The sequence below is a fragment of the Toxoplasma gondii genome, chromosome VIIa (genome assembly GCF_000006565.2).
Source record: "Toxoplasma gondii ME49 chromosome VIIa, whole genome shotgun sequence".
In the NCBI taxonomy this organism is placed as follows: domain Eukaryota; phylum Apicomplexa; class Conoidasida; order Eucoccidiorida; family Sarcocystidae; genus Toxoplasma; species Toxoplasma gondii.
In genome coordinates, this window is record NC_031474.1 from 2,416,679 (window position 1) to 2,432,771 (window position 16,093).

General features: G+C 48.2%; 2 protein-coding genes across 2 annotated transcripts; both read left to right on the forward strand.

Moving 5' to 3' along the window:
- Nucleotides 1–39: 39 nt before the first annotated feature.
- Nucleotides 40–4,279, forward strand: TGME49_203580 (NAD-binding domain 4 domain-containing protein; the record flags this gene model as incomplete). The annotated part of the gene is made up of 5 exons (XM_018779259.1): nucleotides 40–992; nucleotides 1,319–1,571; nucleotides 2,255–2,375; nucleotides 2,649–2,765; nucleotides 3,922–4,279. Exons 1-5 carry the CDS (start codon nucleotides 378–380, stop codon nucleotides 4,277–4,279), a joined length of 1,464 nt encoding a protein of 487 aa, XP_018637349.1. The 5' UTR covers nucleotides 40–377.
- A 129-nt stretch (nucleotides 4,280–4,408) lies between these two features.
- Nucleotides 4,409–9,309, forward strand: TGME49_203570 (acyltransferase domain-containing protein; the record flags this gene model as incomplete). The annotated part of the gene is made up of 6 exons (XM_002367598.2): nucleotides 4,409–5,201; nucleotides 5,598–5,825; nucleotides 5,941–6,214; nucleotides 6,679–7,007; nucleotides 8,156–8,278; nucleotides 8,764–9,309. Exons 1-6 carry the CDS (start codon nucleotides 5,187–5,189, stop codon nucleotides 9,307–9,309), a joined length of 1,515 nt encoding a protein of 504 aa, XP_002367639.1. The 5' UTR covers nucleotides 4,409–5,186.
- Nucleotides 9,310–16,093: the final 6,784 nt, after the last annotated feature.

The following is a 16,093-nucleotide window of genomic DNA, read 5'->3' on the forward strand; positions in this document are numbered from 1 at the left end:
ATCCCCCTTCTCCTGCTTTTCGCTTTGTATTTAACTTTTTTCTTCAGGACTTTACACTCGTACTGTGGTAACATCGGCGCGAACCGGGACCGGAAACATACACACAACAGGAACTCGCAAACAGTTTTTGGCCGGGGCGTTGTGCGCCCGCGAAGACTACTGTGGTGTCTTGTGTCGCCTGCACAGTGTTTTTCGTATCTCGCCCGTATTTCGGACCTCTTGATAACTTGGAGAGTCCTGTGTTTACTGTGTTTGTGTCACGGACACGCAGAACAAAAAGAATATAGCAAGCATTAGGTGTCTGTTACTTTCTGTTTTTGCAGACAAACCGACTGCAAACTGCCTTGTTACCGCCTGTATTGCGTTCGTTCGTCAACATGGAACACTCTAGCATGATCCAGGCTTTTTACCCTCACCAGACTTTGTTGGTGACAGGTGCCAGTGGCTTTGTAGGCAAGGTATTGCTAGCGCAGCTGCTGAAATCATGCCCCGTGAAGAAGCTCTACGTACTCCTGCGACCGTCCGCGGGCCGTAGTGCCCAGGAGCGTTTGCTCGTCGACGTGTTCAGTAGTCCAGCGTTTGACGAAATGCGTAATGCACATCAGTATGAAGGCGGATGGAATGAATGGATTAGCAAACGTGTGGTCGCAGTCCCTGGTGACCTGTTGAAGCCCGATTTCGGTATTCAGCACAAGCATGTCATACGGAAACTTCAAGAAGAGGTGACAGTTGTTATTCATCTTGCAGCGAGCGTCCATTTCAATTCTCCTCTCAAAGACAACTACCGTAGTAATGTGGAAGGAACAATGCGGATTTTGGAATTCGCCAAGGGATGTCCGTTTCTCCAGGTTTTTGTTCACACGTCGACATGCTATGTCAACTCCGACCATGAAGGCCGCGTGAAAGAAGATATTCTTCCTCTCTCGTGGGACACTGAAGAACTGCTAGCAGCTGTACACAAAATGATAGAACTTCGCGACAACGAGGCAAGGGTGAGGCCAGGTTTCTATTGAGTCAATATCAATTCGCAGACACAGTTCTAAATGTGTTATATTAGTCATTCGCGTTCTGAAAGGACAGCCTGTCAGCATCTCGTGTCGACGACACTTCGCTTCGCCGGTATGCATGTGAGCGACGCTGGCATCGCTCCTCGCCTCTGTCTTGGTGGCTGCAACGTTTAGGGTTCTCAGCGCGTGTTTCACGGTCCTTATCTCGCCAATATTTTCTTTCATGGACTGTAGAGAAAGAACAGCTCATACATATTTCATCTTCTACTCGACATACACAACCGCACATGCTTGTCAATACGCGTCTGCAGTACACTCACCTGGACGTTGCCAATCTTGAGAAACAACTTCTTGGACGATTCCCCAACACGTATACTTTCACAAAAAGACTTTCTGAGGCACTACTCATTAGAGACTGGGAAAAGGCCTTGCTCCATCCAGAGCAAAGCGAAGTTAAATTTCCACTTTGCATGCTACGACCGTCGATCGTCGGCGCGGCCTACCAGCATCCTCGACGAGGTTGGATCGACAATCTCAATGCTACTGGTGGCATGTTTCTCCTCTGTGAGTATCCAGTACAGTGGTACACTACAAGTCGGATTGCTGAATCAAAGAAACCGATGTGTGGCACTTTTTTTATAACTACAGAAGAGCAAATCACAACTGACTTGTCTTGTAAGAAAATGCATCCGCATGATTGTAGGCACTTTGTGCATCCGAGGATATATGGCCAATATATAGAGATGTGTGAACGCTATATATATATATATATATATATATATTTGTATACACATGAATACATATATTTGTAAACTGCTGCATGCATTTTACAGGTTTCAGCTGACTCATGTTCTCAGGGAACAATGCTTAGGTACAGCTGGATCTTTCGTGTTTGACTATCTTTTACCATGATCATGCAGGTTAAAATAAGTAATTCATACCCGTTGCACTACTTCTGGCAACGTATACGCCGCTCCGTATGCAGTTATACAGTGTGTAGGCTAAACGGTCCAGAGTTACATTCGCCGCAAGCGGCTCGTTACACGGTGTATTTTTTCTCGTCTTGCCTATCTCTGAAGAAGCCGTTATGCAGCAGGTACTGTTCACAATGCAGCGCTCTCACGAGGCACACCATGTGTAGTATGGTAGTGAGATACGGGAGCACAACCTGTGGGTATTGTTGCAAAAACGATGTGTGACTGCCCGCTGTCTCCTGCCGTTGGTATGGACCTGCATGGTGCGTGTAGGCGCTCTGGGCGTTCTTAAATGCCTACCAGCGAATCCAAATCTCATCGGCGACAATGTCCCTGTCGACACTGTGGCAGATGCTCTTATTGTTTCTGGCGCAGCGGTGGCCGCTGCGCACGCGTACGCGAATCCGTCAGTAATGAAAGCAAGCGGACACCCAGCAGCAGCTGCATCGCTTGCTGCGGCACAATGTGTAATGCCTCAGTATCTTCCCCATGCTATAACACTTCCCAAAAATATATCTCCGGCGTCTTCTGAACTTCCGTCGCCCACAACAGCTAACTCGAACCATTCCAAAACGGGAGCAGGAGGTGACAGCGCATGTCAGAGACCACGGGATGTCCCTGGGGTTTACGTGTTTCACTGTTGTACAAGTGATACAAACCCTGTCAGATGGGGGGACATTCTGTATTATGGACGAGAATACAACATGATGAATCCATTCTTCAACAGGATCACACGAGACCTACAGACACCATACTTTGAAGGCGATTTCGATGATTTTCGGCGGTAAGAATCCGTCTAGGACGGGAAGAAAACCGCCGCCAGAGTTCTTGTCACGAGAGCCGTGCATTTTCCTGCGTAATTTTACTGCCACATATTTGGTTACTCTGGGCCCCCAAACAGTTTCAAGGAAGAAAACAGGCATCCATAACTCCTACGGTGGGTGCTGCCGTGCCGGCATGGCATACATAGTTGAAACGTTAGCTTGATGACACGTGGAAAGATAGGTTTCCCGTAATCCAGTGTATGCAGTTGGTTCGAGGTGCTGTTGACCACGGACACAGGCCAATAGTTGAGCATTCTGACGACTTCAGGACCGTGTATAGAGAAGCTGATGTTCACCCACACAAAGATTGCGGGTGTTCACTGACTGCTTGCCGCCGGGCACGCGGACATTGCTAAGTCGGTTCGCGGGAAAAGCATATGTCAACGGGGGAGGCAGAACGGCTTTACACCGTCCATTTTGTGGTCTCAGTTGGCTGAGTATTAGATACCAGTTATATATCGCGCTGTTCTGTTAACGTGAACGTCAAGCTGTCTCGTCTGCCGAGTGTTAGCTGATTGTTTTACTAAAAAGCTTCGAGTGAATCCGGCGGCTCACCCAAAATAAACATTATAGAAATGCTTTATTTACGATACTGCAACTACCGATGTAGGCTTCTGAAGAATTCACATTTCCAACTAAGGGTGATGATTGCGATGACGTATTGTGCTAGGTGCTGCCGTCAAACCCAGAGAAATTGACGCATGCGAATGATGATTCGGGCAAACAAGAGTGTGTACGAGCAATTCGTACAAGACCACAACAAACGATTGATTCTGTATCGACTCTGTTAAGGGACCAGCGTGCTGCCACCTGTATGTTAGAGACTCACGCATCTGGTGCTACAGACCGAAATAAACAGTCGTCTGAGTCCTTCGCCTGTTCGCGGCAGGAACTCACACTCACGATAATGAGTTCCTTACACGAATAAATTCGCGTTTGTGTGTTTCTACATACAACTCACGTGCGATATATGTGCAGAGTACGGGTTCGCTTGCATGTCTGTGTGCTTCAACAACTAGTCGCAGCAGATCATCGTCACTGTTGGCTACATATCGGTTTGACGAAGGATTTTTTGCCAGTGGTTTTCTTGTACAGGAGATTTTTCTTTCTGCAAAGGCTTCCGGCTGCAGTTACGGCAACAATCACACGGTACTTGCTCCCTGCGTCGTCGCCCCTGAAGCGAAACGCGGTTATGTATCACTCTGGCATCAAGAAGGTAGAGAAGGCCGCAGAAGCGTTCCACCCTTTTTCCTATCATGAATGGGTCTTTGAACAGAATAATATGCGCAAGCTTCAGCATCTGCTCACTCCAGAAGAACGCAATGTATATCTTTTAAAAACTGAAGACCTCGATTGGCGGAGCTGGACACACTACTTCTTCTATGGGATTGCTCGGTGGCTACTTAAAGAGCAATCAGGCAAGTCGCAACCACATCAAGGAGAATGGAACACCTTTTTCAGAGTGTCCGTGTAGTTCAAAGAAAAGGACATAATGATACACCACTGTTGAAATAGCCTGCATTTTCAGTCTACAAAAGCATCTCTCCACTACGCAGCATGATACACATCATCCAACAACTCGATTTTTACAAGGAACGCCATCAAGGAAAGGGTGTCGCTGTAAATGTGCATACAAATACGCATAAGTGGTTATAAATATATCGATACGCATGCATCAGAAGAGGCAGAGAGGTGGAGAAGACAACCCTTTCCAGCTTGATTAGTGAACGTGTGCTCATGTATAACGAGTGAATACACCGACACGTAAACAATTAAGATATACCTACACATTCCGACTAGTCACATGTTTTCACATTCATTTACTGTTGTACCTAACACCAGAGTTGTAGTTTGGGGAGGCGTCTGCCAACGGAGGTGAAAGATAAGGAAATCCGGGAAGATGCATCTTTATGTGCGATGCAGAGTTGACAGTGCATGCACATATAGAGACACATACGGATATAGCATTCCTGCAAACGGTTCGTACAGGCGTGTGAAAGAGTACTGCCAATGCATATTACAACTGTATATGCACAAATATGTAGTGCACTGTGACTTGCAAGCCCCCACGCCGCCACTTCAATCGAGCTCGTGGGTATCTGCTGTGTTGGTTGCAGCCTGTGAACCCCCGCCAGCACCACATGTGTATGTGAACCTTTTGTACAAGCACGTCCTAAACGAGCCTTATAACCCGCCGCCATTCCTCGCCCGCCTCATTCCGTGTCCTGACGCTTTTACCTTCTTGAAGAACACTGGACCTCTTCCATGTTGCCCCTCTCCATGGTCGATCGAGAATGCAGTCCTAGGGAGCAAAGCAGTGGCGTCGGTGATTCGCAAAGACGCTATACAAATTAGCAAGCAAGGCAAGAGAAGACGAAAGAATGGGAAAGCTGCAGGTCAGTTCAGTTACACTTAACACACACCGTGTGTTAAATTTGTGATATCTTTTTGTCGTTTATGTACAGCTAGTAATGCTTGAAGGAGCAAACGAGAACAATAGCAGGCGAGGAAAAAGTGAAGTGGTAGTTGTATACGCAAGCGCGACCGGCGTTATTGAAATGCGTCTTCCCCATCACAACTGCCTCGTGTTCCTCGTGCGTCTGCGTGACACTTGTTTTTTTCTGGTGCCCCGCATCCTCATCACACGGGCGAACCGCAAAGCCGCGTGAGTATCGAGAGTATGACCGCGATGGATATTTCATCGAATGACATGTAAAGAACTGTTCTGGTGTGGAGGAAGTTTTTCTTCTCAATGATATTTCCCTTTACCTCTGGATGTAGGCACAACGCAGCCGGAAGTCGAGGCGGAAGTCCGAGGAGACGCCCAGGACCTGTATGATAGAATTGCGGGGACGATCAGACCTCCGGCCGTCTACATCCTAGGAGGGCTTCTTCACACTGCGTTTCTGCGGCTTTTCGACCGCATTGTTGTTGAAAGCACAGAGGTCGAACGACTGAGAAAAACGGTGCAAGAGAGCCACGGCCCAGTTATCCTCCTACCTACACACAGGTCTTACATGGTAAGAAAGAACGGGGCCGGAGAGGACCGTGGCATGCTACCCGTGTATTTATATCAGTACATGCTTATTTTTATGCATCTTCAGGATGTCGGGACCTTTCCGCCATTGCCTTCAGGATTCCCTCCTTCTATTTTACATGTGCCTCGGCAATGGGATGCCTCTCCCCTTCGTGGCGGCGGACGAAAATTTGGCGCAAATTGCGATCATAAATCGACTTCTTCGAAACTCTGGAACCTTTTTTCTCAAAAAGCCCGTCAGCCTATCAAAGAGCCAAACGAAGAGCCCGTCTTCCCGACTTTATTATACAGTGGTGCACCAGTATATTCAGGCAGTTGCAAAGCGTCACGGATATCTCGAGTTCTTTATTGAGGGCGGACGAAGCAAAACAGGTGAGCTGAGTATTCATCCTCAGTGTTTCCGTGCCTGTGCTCTTAGACAAACGGACAATGATGTGCATAGTAGTATGCATATTTCGGGATTTCTCAGACCGTTCCTGGACCTGCGGCAAACGTGTGGCAGTCGCTGTAGGGATTAACGAGAACGAAGACGCATGATCTCTGTCAACTACTACATACAGTGTCAAACTATACCGTGCTATCAAGAATTCAGGTTACGCAGGTAAGGCTGTGCAAGTGGCGGTGTCACACCGTGACATGGGGAGCGTCATTCTGGACGCCACGACGCGCGGTTAGCTTCACACGGCTTTCGGCAAACGCGGTATGCAGTTTTTAGGTGACAGACACCGTTCATTTAGGCTTTTCCATAGATGTAAATCACACTCCCGGCTCCCGGCGGTGAGGAATCCGAAAGACATCTCTTTTCCGGTAGGCTCTATTCCTCTCCTTTTGTACAGGCTTGCTCTCTCGCCCACAAAATGGTATTCTCCGGTCAGTGCTGGACCTGTACTTCGACTTCGAACAGCCGAACGTCACTTTTGTTCCAATCACAATTTCGTACGACAAGGTTTTGGAAGCTGACTCATTTCCGCAGGAGCTTTTAGGCGGCCACAGGAAGAAAGAAGACTTGCGTCGTGTCCTCAATGTCATTCGTTGCATGTCGTGTTACGGCCAGGACTGTAAAATCCAAGGCACAGATAGCAATGGCCTTCAACAGCGGTTCGGTCTCGGTTCCAAGCCCCTTGGCTCTGCGTACATTAAAATCGCCGAACCCACTACTTTCAAGGTCAGTCCTTGCTTTGCCTCCACCGAAGCGACACCCCAAAACTTCACCCAGTTCTCGACCTCTCTGCAGAGTTCATTACTCCTTCACCGAAGGCGTCACATTCTATGTGATAAACAGATACAGTGCAGTACATAATGCACGAGGTCTCCAGATTGACATGCATCAGAATGCGTTGCAGGCGGCCCACCTGCCATCAGATGGGTCAAGTGCAAATTAGTGTTTCTTTGGACTGTCTCTTTGGTCCTGCTTTCTCGTTCTAGGCATATATGGATACACTGAGGGGGATAGAGGCAATGAGAATGTGAATTGGTTTGCAAGCACAGCATCGTGTTAGGCACATTGATGTTTGCTCCGCAAATGCCCTCATTTACAGACGTTCTTGCGCAACCACCTCCACAGTACCTCCTCCAGTCGCGCATACTTTCCCACTCTTGAGGCTGGACATGCACCAGAAGGTGACTGGGCACTTGGATGCAGAACAAGTAACGCTCCTCAACCGACGCCGAGCGCCACCGGTGCAACAGAAAGCGAAAGAACTGCATATGGTAACCTCGAGGAGAAAGAGAAAGTTGGCCAGCCTGCGGAATACCGACAGCGACAACAACAAGAGCAAGAACACATGAAGACATCTACCGACTGGCTGAGAGGGAAGAAGAATCAACCGCAAAATGAAGAAGAAAGCGAAGCTATGGCAGGACAAGCCAACCACTATAGAAGAGTCCCCAATGAGCTTCGTCAAAAGGTCAGAACAGAAACTCCTATGGGGGAAGAGAGGGACTGACAAAACACGGAGTTGCTTCCTATGTGGCTTTGGTTTTAGCTTTTCAGAGAGGACCAATCTCATTACTCTCGGACACCAGTCGAGTTAGCATAGCAAGGAAATCGTAAACACAGGGTGCTGGGCGCCACCATTGTTCCTTTCGTGAATTCAAGTGTACGTTTCCTACCGTTAGTCTGTTAAATGCTTGGAAGTACGCCAAAATTCCAGCCATGTTTCTTGGAACTTGGTCCTCTAAAAGAAATTAACACTGTTGTTTTCCACCTGGGCGAGATCTGCCACAGACGAACTGGAGGCCATCCTATTCCATCTTCGTTAGCCTACTTTGTGAACGGATGAAAAGTCGCGATGGCATGTGGCGCGTTCACAGTTGACTGCCGACTTCGCGGACCACCTGATGGGCAACCTGTCTTCCAACCTTATCGTATCTCCGACTTCCCTGGTGGCCACTATCCTCTGCATGCATCGCAATGGCATCCGCGAGGAGGATCTGGTGCGTTTTACCGGCACTTGTTTTTGACGTATTCTCCATCATGTGCATGGATGCATTTGATGAGCAACGTGCGTTTATTGTGCACATATGATCATACAAAACATTTGTGCACAAAATATACATTCGCATGCACAGCTTTATCACGGATATGCGATGCAATGCAACACAAAGTAACTTTGTATGAATGAGTCCATATTTGTTATGTTCTGTAGGCATATGCACTTGTTTTATTTCCTCAGGCCCTGTTCAGAGGCCGGCAGGCAGGAATTGCAGAGGCCTCGTCATTTCTTCGTTTACATCGTATTCCATCCTTGCTTCAAAATATCAAATTGCTTGGACTGTGTCAGGCTTGTTTAAAGTAGACCATGCGGCGCGTGTTAAGTTGCGACAAACGTGAGATATGGATGACGCATATGTCTATGCTCCGCGTCCTTTGGTCCCTCAACATTGATTGTTCCTGTCAATCGCTGCTTGCTCGTCTGCAGGAGGACCAGGTCCAGTGGTTGCGCGATCAGGTACTTCTTCGCGGTGGACTTCTATCCCCCGGCGTCGGTGGCCTGATGTTTGATATGCGTCTCATCGTTCAAGCAGCCCTGCAGACATATCTACGAGGCGTTGTTGCAAGCAGTGGGGGTGGCTGGTCTGTCATTCAGAGTGTCGCCCCCGGTGCCGCTGGCGCGAACGGAGTCTCAGGAACCCCTTCAGTCGGCGACCTAACAATGAAACGACCTTCTACCGTAGGAGGGACAGTTGTAGGGCCTCTCGGTGCCGATGCGCCTCGCCTAGTTCTTGCTTACTACAGAAATGAATGCTGTCATTTGTTCATTCTTGAGGCTATAGTATGTGCTGCTCTGTTTGCTTTTGGTCATGAGACAGCGTGGGAAGAAGGCGCTGACAGCACGGCTCTGACAGAAAAAGCAGTTTTTTTGATGGAACTGCTCAAGGACCATTTCGCTTTGAAATCCCAGATGAGAGAAGGCGAAATTCTCAAGGTGAGCAGACATATCCGAAAAGCGAATCCAGACAACTGAATTCGGTGTGGCGGTATCATCGCTCAACGCACCTGCCACTCTCTGCCTCAGGGCACAGGCTCAAAGTGAGTTCCTCTGTCGAGTTCTACCGGGAACGTCTACTGTCGCAAATAGCCACTCCTTTGTTTTCGAAATCCATCCAGATAGAAATTGACGCAAAGGTGAATGCAGCGGTGCGAAGAGAACTTGCCACCAGCAGTGATGAGTATAGGCTGTCAGTCTCAATACTTCTTCGTTTGCACACAAAGCTGACATAGGACGGAGGGACTTGATCACTTGTCGACAAACTTATACAGCCAGTTTCACCTTATAGTTAGAGATGAAAAGCAGAGGAGCAGCAAAAAAGGTGAAAACCACGACAGTGCTTTGTGTACGCTATAAAGGGTTATTGCTCTCTCGGCTGTGACGTCGCTTGCTTGTGTCCTTTTACGATGTCATGTCATGTCATGTAGATAATTGACCTCATGGTTTCACGGGGTATTTTGCGGCGTTTGCCGTCGCCGTCTGCTTCTCCAAGCCAGAAAGATGATGGAGGGAATCGACGATACGTTTTCCATCCCTCCGCGGAGTCCAATGTTACCCTGTTCGCATATTTCGTCTGGCCGTTCGTCGACAGCTACTGGGCATGCGGCATGGGGCTCTTTACTCTTCAAAGGCCGCCAACATCCTCAGACATTGACGACATGTGCGATGGCATGGCTGCAGGTGCGAAGGATACACTAGCTGTAGTGACGAAAGCAATTTTATTTCTATTCAAAATAACACAAGTGTGTATTAGCACATCGTCCAACAGCAATGGTAGAGGGCTACTGGATGTCCAAGAACCTTGACATAGACGACCCCCTTTCACTTCTTTGTTTCTGTCAGTTTGGTAGCGCACACTATGGAGCCGCAACTCTCACCCTGTGTCCGTTTTTTTTAGCGTTTGGGTTGTTATTCGGCATGATAGTGGTGTAAATCAAAAGCACGGTTATCTTCGATCATTGTGTTCGTGACGTACACGAAATTATTTTAGACGTTAGCTGGAGTGATTGTAACCATACACGAGCTCCTGAAGTTTACAACTACCACCACTGCTGTCACAAACCTTGGCAGCGTTACGAAGAATTACTTTATTCGCGGGAAGACACGGACATGGTGATGGCGGAAGAATAAGCATGCAAGCACAGCCGCCCGCTTTATTGTCGTGTGAGGTGGCCAACTGCACGATCAGGGTAACACTGTCGTAATCCTCTTTGAAATTGAAATCCACCATCCAGCGATAGAAGAGCAGAACTAAAAACGTTGGGTTCATCGTCTCTGCTGCCCCTCTGTCTGCCCAGCGGTAATGGTTAGAGTTCCACTTTATCGTAGGGTTTGCTGTTTTCTTTTCGCCGCCACTTTTTCCGCTGCCATCGATGCTATCTAACGAGCATACCATGTGACATATCATGCTTGCTTTCTCCCTCTACTGGCAAGAAGACGGGGACTCATTAGTTGTTTCACCACGGCCATCGCGAACGAGAACCCGAATGAGCAAGGCTCAACTGGTTGCGCGTGCCCACTGGTTGGCTGACGGTCTCTACAGAGAAAATTACGTGGTAAGCGGGCGCAAATGTAGTCAGCACCACATCGAGTGGAAGGATATGTCCAGAAAGCGTTTCGTTTGCTGTCAGCCTCGAGCCGTTGATCTCGCTGCTGTGAAATGGTTTACAAGCGCAACTAAGTAACACTCCGATGGTGGGACCCCGACGAAGTTTGATTTATATGTAGTGATATTACTACTTCGCGCTTCATTCATTTTACTGATTCTTCGGTCTCTTCGGCTTCTTCCATCTTCAGTCCTTCCCAGAGAGTTCAGCGTACTCGGCGATGCGTTGTGCTGTTGATGCCTTCTGTCGTCTTGGAGTTCTACAACAATGCTCAGCAGAGCGGCCGTCCTCCTCAAGCGAAAGAGGCACCACTGGCTCTGCTCCTTGCATAAACCACTTGCTGAAACCGAGCAGCTGCTTGAGCGAAGACACGATGCTAGAACTGTCCCCGGAATTTCGACGCGAAGAGCCGCTGCAGGTAATCTGGGGCTTTCCTGGTCTGCTCCGGTTGCAACTCCGGCGGATTGGCGCGCTACGAAGTCTGACCGGTGCTCGAACCTTAGTTCTAGTAGCAAATACAATGCAAGTAGGAATCCAGTCGCTAATCGAGCTAACTTGGACGAAGCAGAAAACACTGTGCAGAAACCAAACGTGGTTCAGTTCAAGCAAAAGTGGCATCAGGAGGAAAAACATCACCCCATGCAATACCGACGAGCAAGAAACACTACGATGCCTTACACACTCAGAGATATACATGAATAAAGATTAACAGAGGATAACTGAACAATCTGTAAATATACATACATAGGCAAATTACGAATGCGTCCACGAATGTTTGTTTCCGCAAAAATGACAACCCTCCTTTCGTAAGGTACCACTTTCGGCTTTCCTTGCTCAGGCCCTGGTCGACAAACTTCACACGTATCGGAAAGCGGCGGCTACATCGGAGGGGATCAAGAATCCCAAAGGGTACGCTTGTTAGGATATTAGTTCGTCATCAAAGAGTCGAACGCGCTCAAGGTCCATGCGCGTTTGCCTCGTTCAATTCCTTGAAATTTTTACGCCGTTGAGGCTCGTCGATCAGTTACCATTGAAGATTAGTTACTGAATCGAGGAGCAGGCAGTTGGCACTATTCCATTGTCGTTCCAAATGTCACAACTAGATTGTGCGATAGTAACACAGTTGCATTTTCCAGATGTTGCCAGCAGTGAATGCACAAATTGAGGGAGCCAATCTTCGACGTTGGTGCATTGCCGAGGACAGCTCAACACTACTTTCGTATGGTTGTTGGAGAGCAATACCTTTTCGGGGTTTTGTTAACGCGGGGAAGCACTCTAACCAATTCTCTGCTTCAGTTTCACACAGTGCCGGGACGCGCGTCGATACTACAGCTTTTCCAAAGGATAAATCTGATAAACCGATGGTAATCCTTCGGGAAAAAAGCAGCTGTGAGAAGTTTGATGGAGACGGTACAAAGGATATAACACGAATCATGCTTTCAACGACCAGCTGCTGAAACAGAAAAAAGGGTTCCCAATAATAACGTGTACAGTGTCCATGGGTGCATTTGCAGGGTACCTAACCGCCAGCAGATGATGGTCTCTTTGCCATTCTTCGCGCGTCTTTAGCCTAGCTGCCTCTTTGAAGCGGCGCACAGTTCGACCATTTCTCCACTGACGTTCACCAGGAGTGAATATGATGATTCCGCTTCGTCCATACGCACGCACGGCCGCAGATTACTTTTGAAAACGAACTGTGGGGGAATACGTATGTATCCATGTATAGGAAGGATGCCGTGGGAAACGACAAGACCCCGTTATGACCCTCTGCTGTGACACAGTCGTTCCCGGTTCAACCTTCTCAAACGGAAGAAGAGTTTTCGACTGATGCACCGGGCTTCTTGTGCAAACTGCCACAGACGACTCAGTGCTGCAGAACTACTGTATTCAACAGCGTTAGGGACACAGTCACGATGCAGTTTGCAAACTGAAGCGTCACATCGCTCGAGAAACAAATTCACTTGGTGTGGGGATTTTTCTACATGACGGGCGGAAAAACAAGTTCATCAAATACGTGACTAAGAGAAGTTCTACCTACACAGAGGACAACACTGATAGGGAGCTGCTTCCGTCACAGTTTTTGTGCAGCGCACGTTCTGCTGCTGGAATCGTTAGGCGTTTGTATTCGTGGTGTTCGTTGTCTGCCTCTCTTGCACCTGGTACGTAATAGTGCACATACACGAGGACGGAAGGAACTCACCCCCGTCCATAGATATGAGGACCAACGCCTGAACTTGCAGGCGCATCTGTTGTACATCACTAGATACTGCTAATACCGCCGTATACTATATGATACCTGCCCGGTGCAATAACATGTAAACGTCAGCTCTGCACATTTCCATTTTGTATTGTCTCTTCGAGCCCCACGAAAGTGTTCCTTGTTTCGCTGTAGCGATCGCTGGACACTTCTAGTTTCATCGGGCTCTGACAGACAAAAACGGTCACTACCGAATTCCTGTTCGGGAAGTACCTTGCACTTCTACTATTTGACGAGCATTGAAGCTCTTTCCGGACCTAACCGATTGGTGCATTTGCAGTCACCGGCTGTAGCCGGGTCGATCGCCTCAGAACAGTGGATGTGGAGGGACAAGAGTTTCTGGTTTGCTTCTGGGGGGAAAGAGGGAAGCAAGAAGACATTTGGTCTCCTGACCTATTCGGATCTGATTCGTTCCACACCGCAAATTCTTGGACACTGAAGCAAAAACAAGCACGATACAAGCCGACGGTAGTTTTCCTCGCAAACAAAGAGGGGGCGGGTGCTACCTGCCCCAGTGAATAAGGAAATCTTGATAGTGAAACACACTGAGCATGTTTTTACTGTCATCTCTTGAGCAAACCTACACAACGCGCATTCTATAGAATAAACAGAAAAAACCACTCTCACCGGACAGTCGGTTCGAGAGGTACAGATGCTTATTAAACGGGTAATCACGACCCTTGCCTCCCTCATGCAAAGTGCGATATCAGAAAAAAGACATGTAGCGTTCGTTTCTACCCATGGAACTCCTGACAATGTTTTTCTCGCAAAATGACGGACACCGTTACATCGTGTAGAAAAACTGCAGTCACTGAGGTAAAATGCACGGGAAACCCATACCAAAGGAAACGCCCGTTCGTAATTTAACCAAACCGCTTTGGGTACGCGATGAGTGGAGCAGCGTTGGATGACCTTTGGCGCACCGAACGACCCACGAGTAGACAGAAAAACTAAATAAATAATCTTCAATTTCGGTGAAGGTACCGACGTTTTCGTGGTAGTCCCAGAGTATGTTTGTATGTGCGCGTCGCCAACGAAAGCAATTTGCTCCTAAACGAACTCACCAATGCATGGACGAAGTGCCGACATTTACGGTTTCCTTCCTTCGTAACTGCTCAGAGACTCATGTGCCGCAGACAAAGTCACTTCCTTTGTAAGTCTCCCTTTTTCATAGCTTCCTCGGCATCTCTGCTTGCCCATATGTTTTTTAAAATGGGCAATCGTAGGGGCGAAGCCACACAACGTGACCCAAAACACGACACGATCCTAACTGAGCATACGTGTATCAGCTGCACGGGTAGCACTGGATAGAAACGAAACGCTGTCCAAGTCTCGTTTCTCTGATCCGGGCAACACTTCTGCAACCGGGATACGCTCAACTATGTGCCGAACGTTCCAGAAACGATGGCGCGTTGAGCCTTGAGAATATCTATACACAGTCGCTGACGCATGTCGAGCTATTTTGTGCCGCTACGTCAGTATTGAGTTAATGCGTCGGTACCTCAGGGAAACACCGAGGAAAATAGGCGCTGAAACGCCCCCCTCTATTCAGCAAACAGCGGATTGTGGCGCCAGCAACGCTACTTCACGCCCTGAAAATAACGACAGGAGCTGCAGCCCATGTCCGTACCATTTACAGTAAATAAACATAGAAAATTCGAATTCTGTCCCCTTGCTTCCCACAAATAACATTCATTTTCAGGGATTCTGTGACTCAGATGCCCATGTTCCGTGCGACCCCCGGTTGCCAATTACACACCACGAGAGGTGAAATGCCTGTCTAAACCGAAGAGAAAATTTCATACACATTATGACTTGTGCATAACAAAATGGGGAAATCTGACATGTTTCTGCCACCAAATTTCTGACACATGGGTGCGCCATCCTGCGACGGTTTCCTCCATTCAACAGCTCCCTCTGTATTCACGTTGGTGTACCTTGAGGAGATCACAACTGTACGATTGAAAATGGTCATGAGAACTCACACATCAATGCCTTAGTACCTCGGCACACTACACCATCCACCGCACGAGCTTGTCTGACAGCGGCAGACGTCTTCGTACCCTCGTATTGTTGGCCATGACACTCTTCACATAACGCGGAAATAGTTTCTCCATCGTTTCCTCGTCGCTCAGAACACCCACATACAGCGCGACACAGGCGACTCCCGTAATTGAATAAAACAGTTAAGAGCCACTATTTTCACTCTTATTCTAATGCCGAAATTGAACAAGAGAAAAGGAAAGAACGACTGGAGGCTCCCAGCCAGATTCTAAAGTCGAACGGTGTAAATTGTCGACTATGCAGGTCACACTGAAAAACCGTGTCGAACTAGATACGGATGGCCAAGCCAGAGTTGCTGCCAGTAGCGAAAGACTCTCCGAGGACACAAGAATGCGTAATGGCGACAGCTCGGGAGTTGCTATCTGAACAAAACGTGCCCGAAAACCATTCCACGTAGCAGGCAGCGTTCCATCGCCGGAAACACATTTCGGCCCACCAGCTTTGCGCTTTCCGGACACTGACAGGCTGCCCACACGCATGGACAAATATTCTCCCGCGCAAGAAAAAAAAAGGTGTTGACTATGCTTGTGTACGAACAGCGACACATCATCTGGCACCTCAATCGAGGAAACTAACTGTATACACATGGCAATTCCTGGAATAACTCCAACATTCGGCATTACCGGCTGTACACAGGCTGGCAGTGAGAAGCGCATATCAACTTCCAACAGCACAAGACCTCCAATATTGTAACCGATGAAAACAATTGCTTTACCGAGTCCCAGTATCATGTTACCAGAAGAGCACCTCCGCCTCAGAAGTGGCACACTCATGGAGGGCCTGTACCATGTGTAAAACCCCCTTTCAGGTAGCGCCATCTTGCAGTCACATC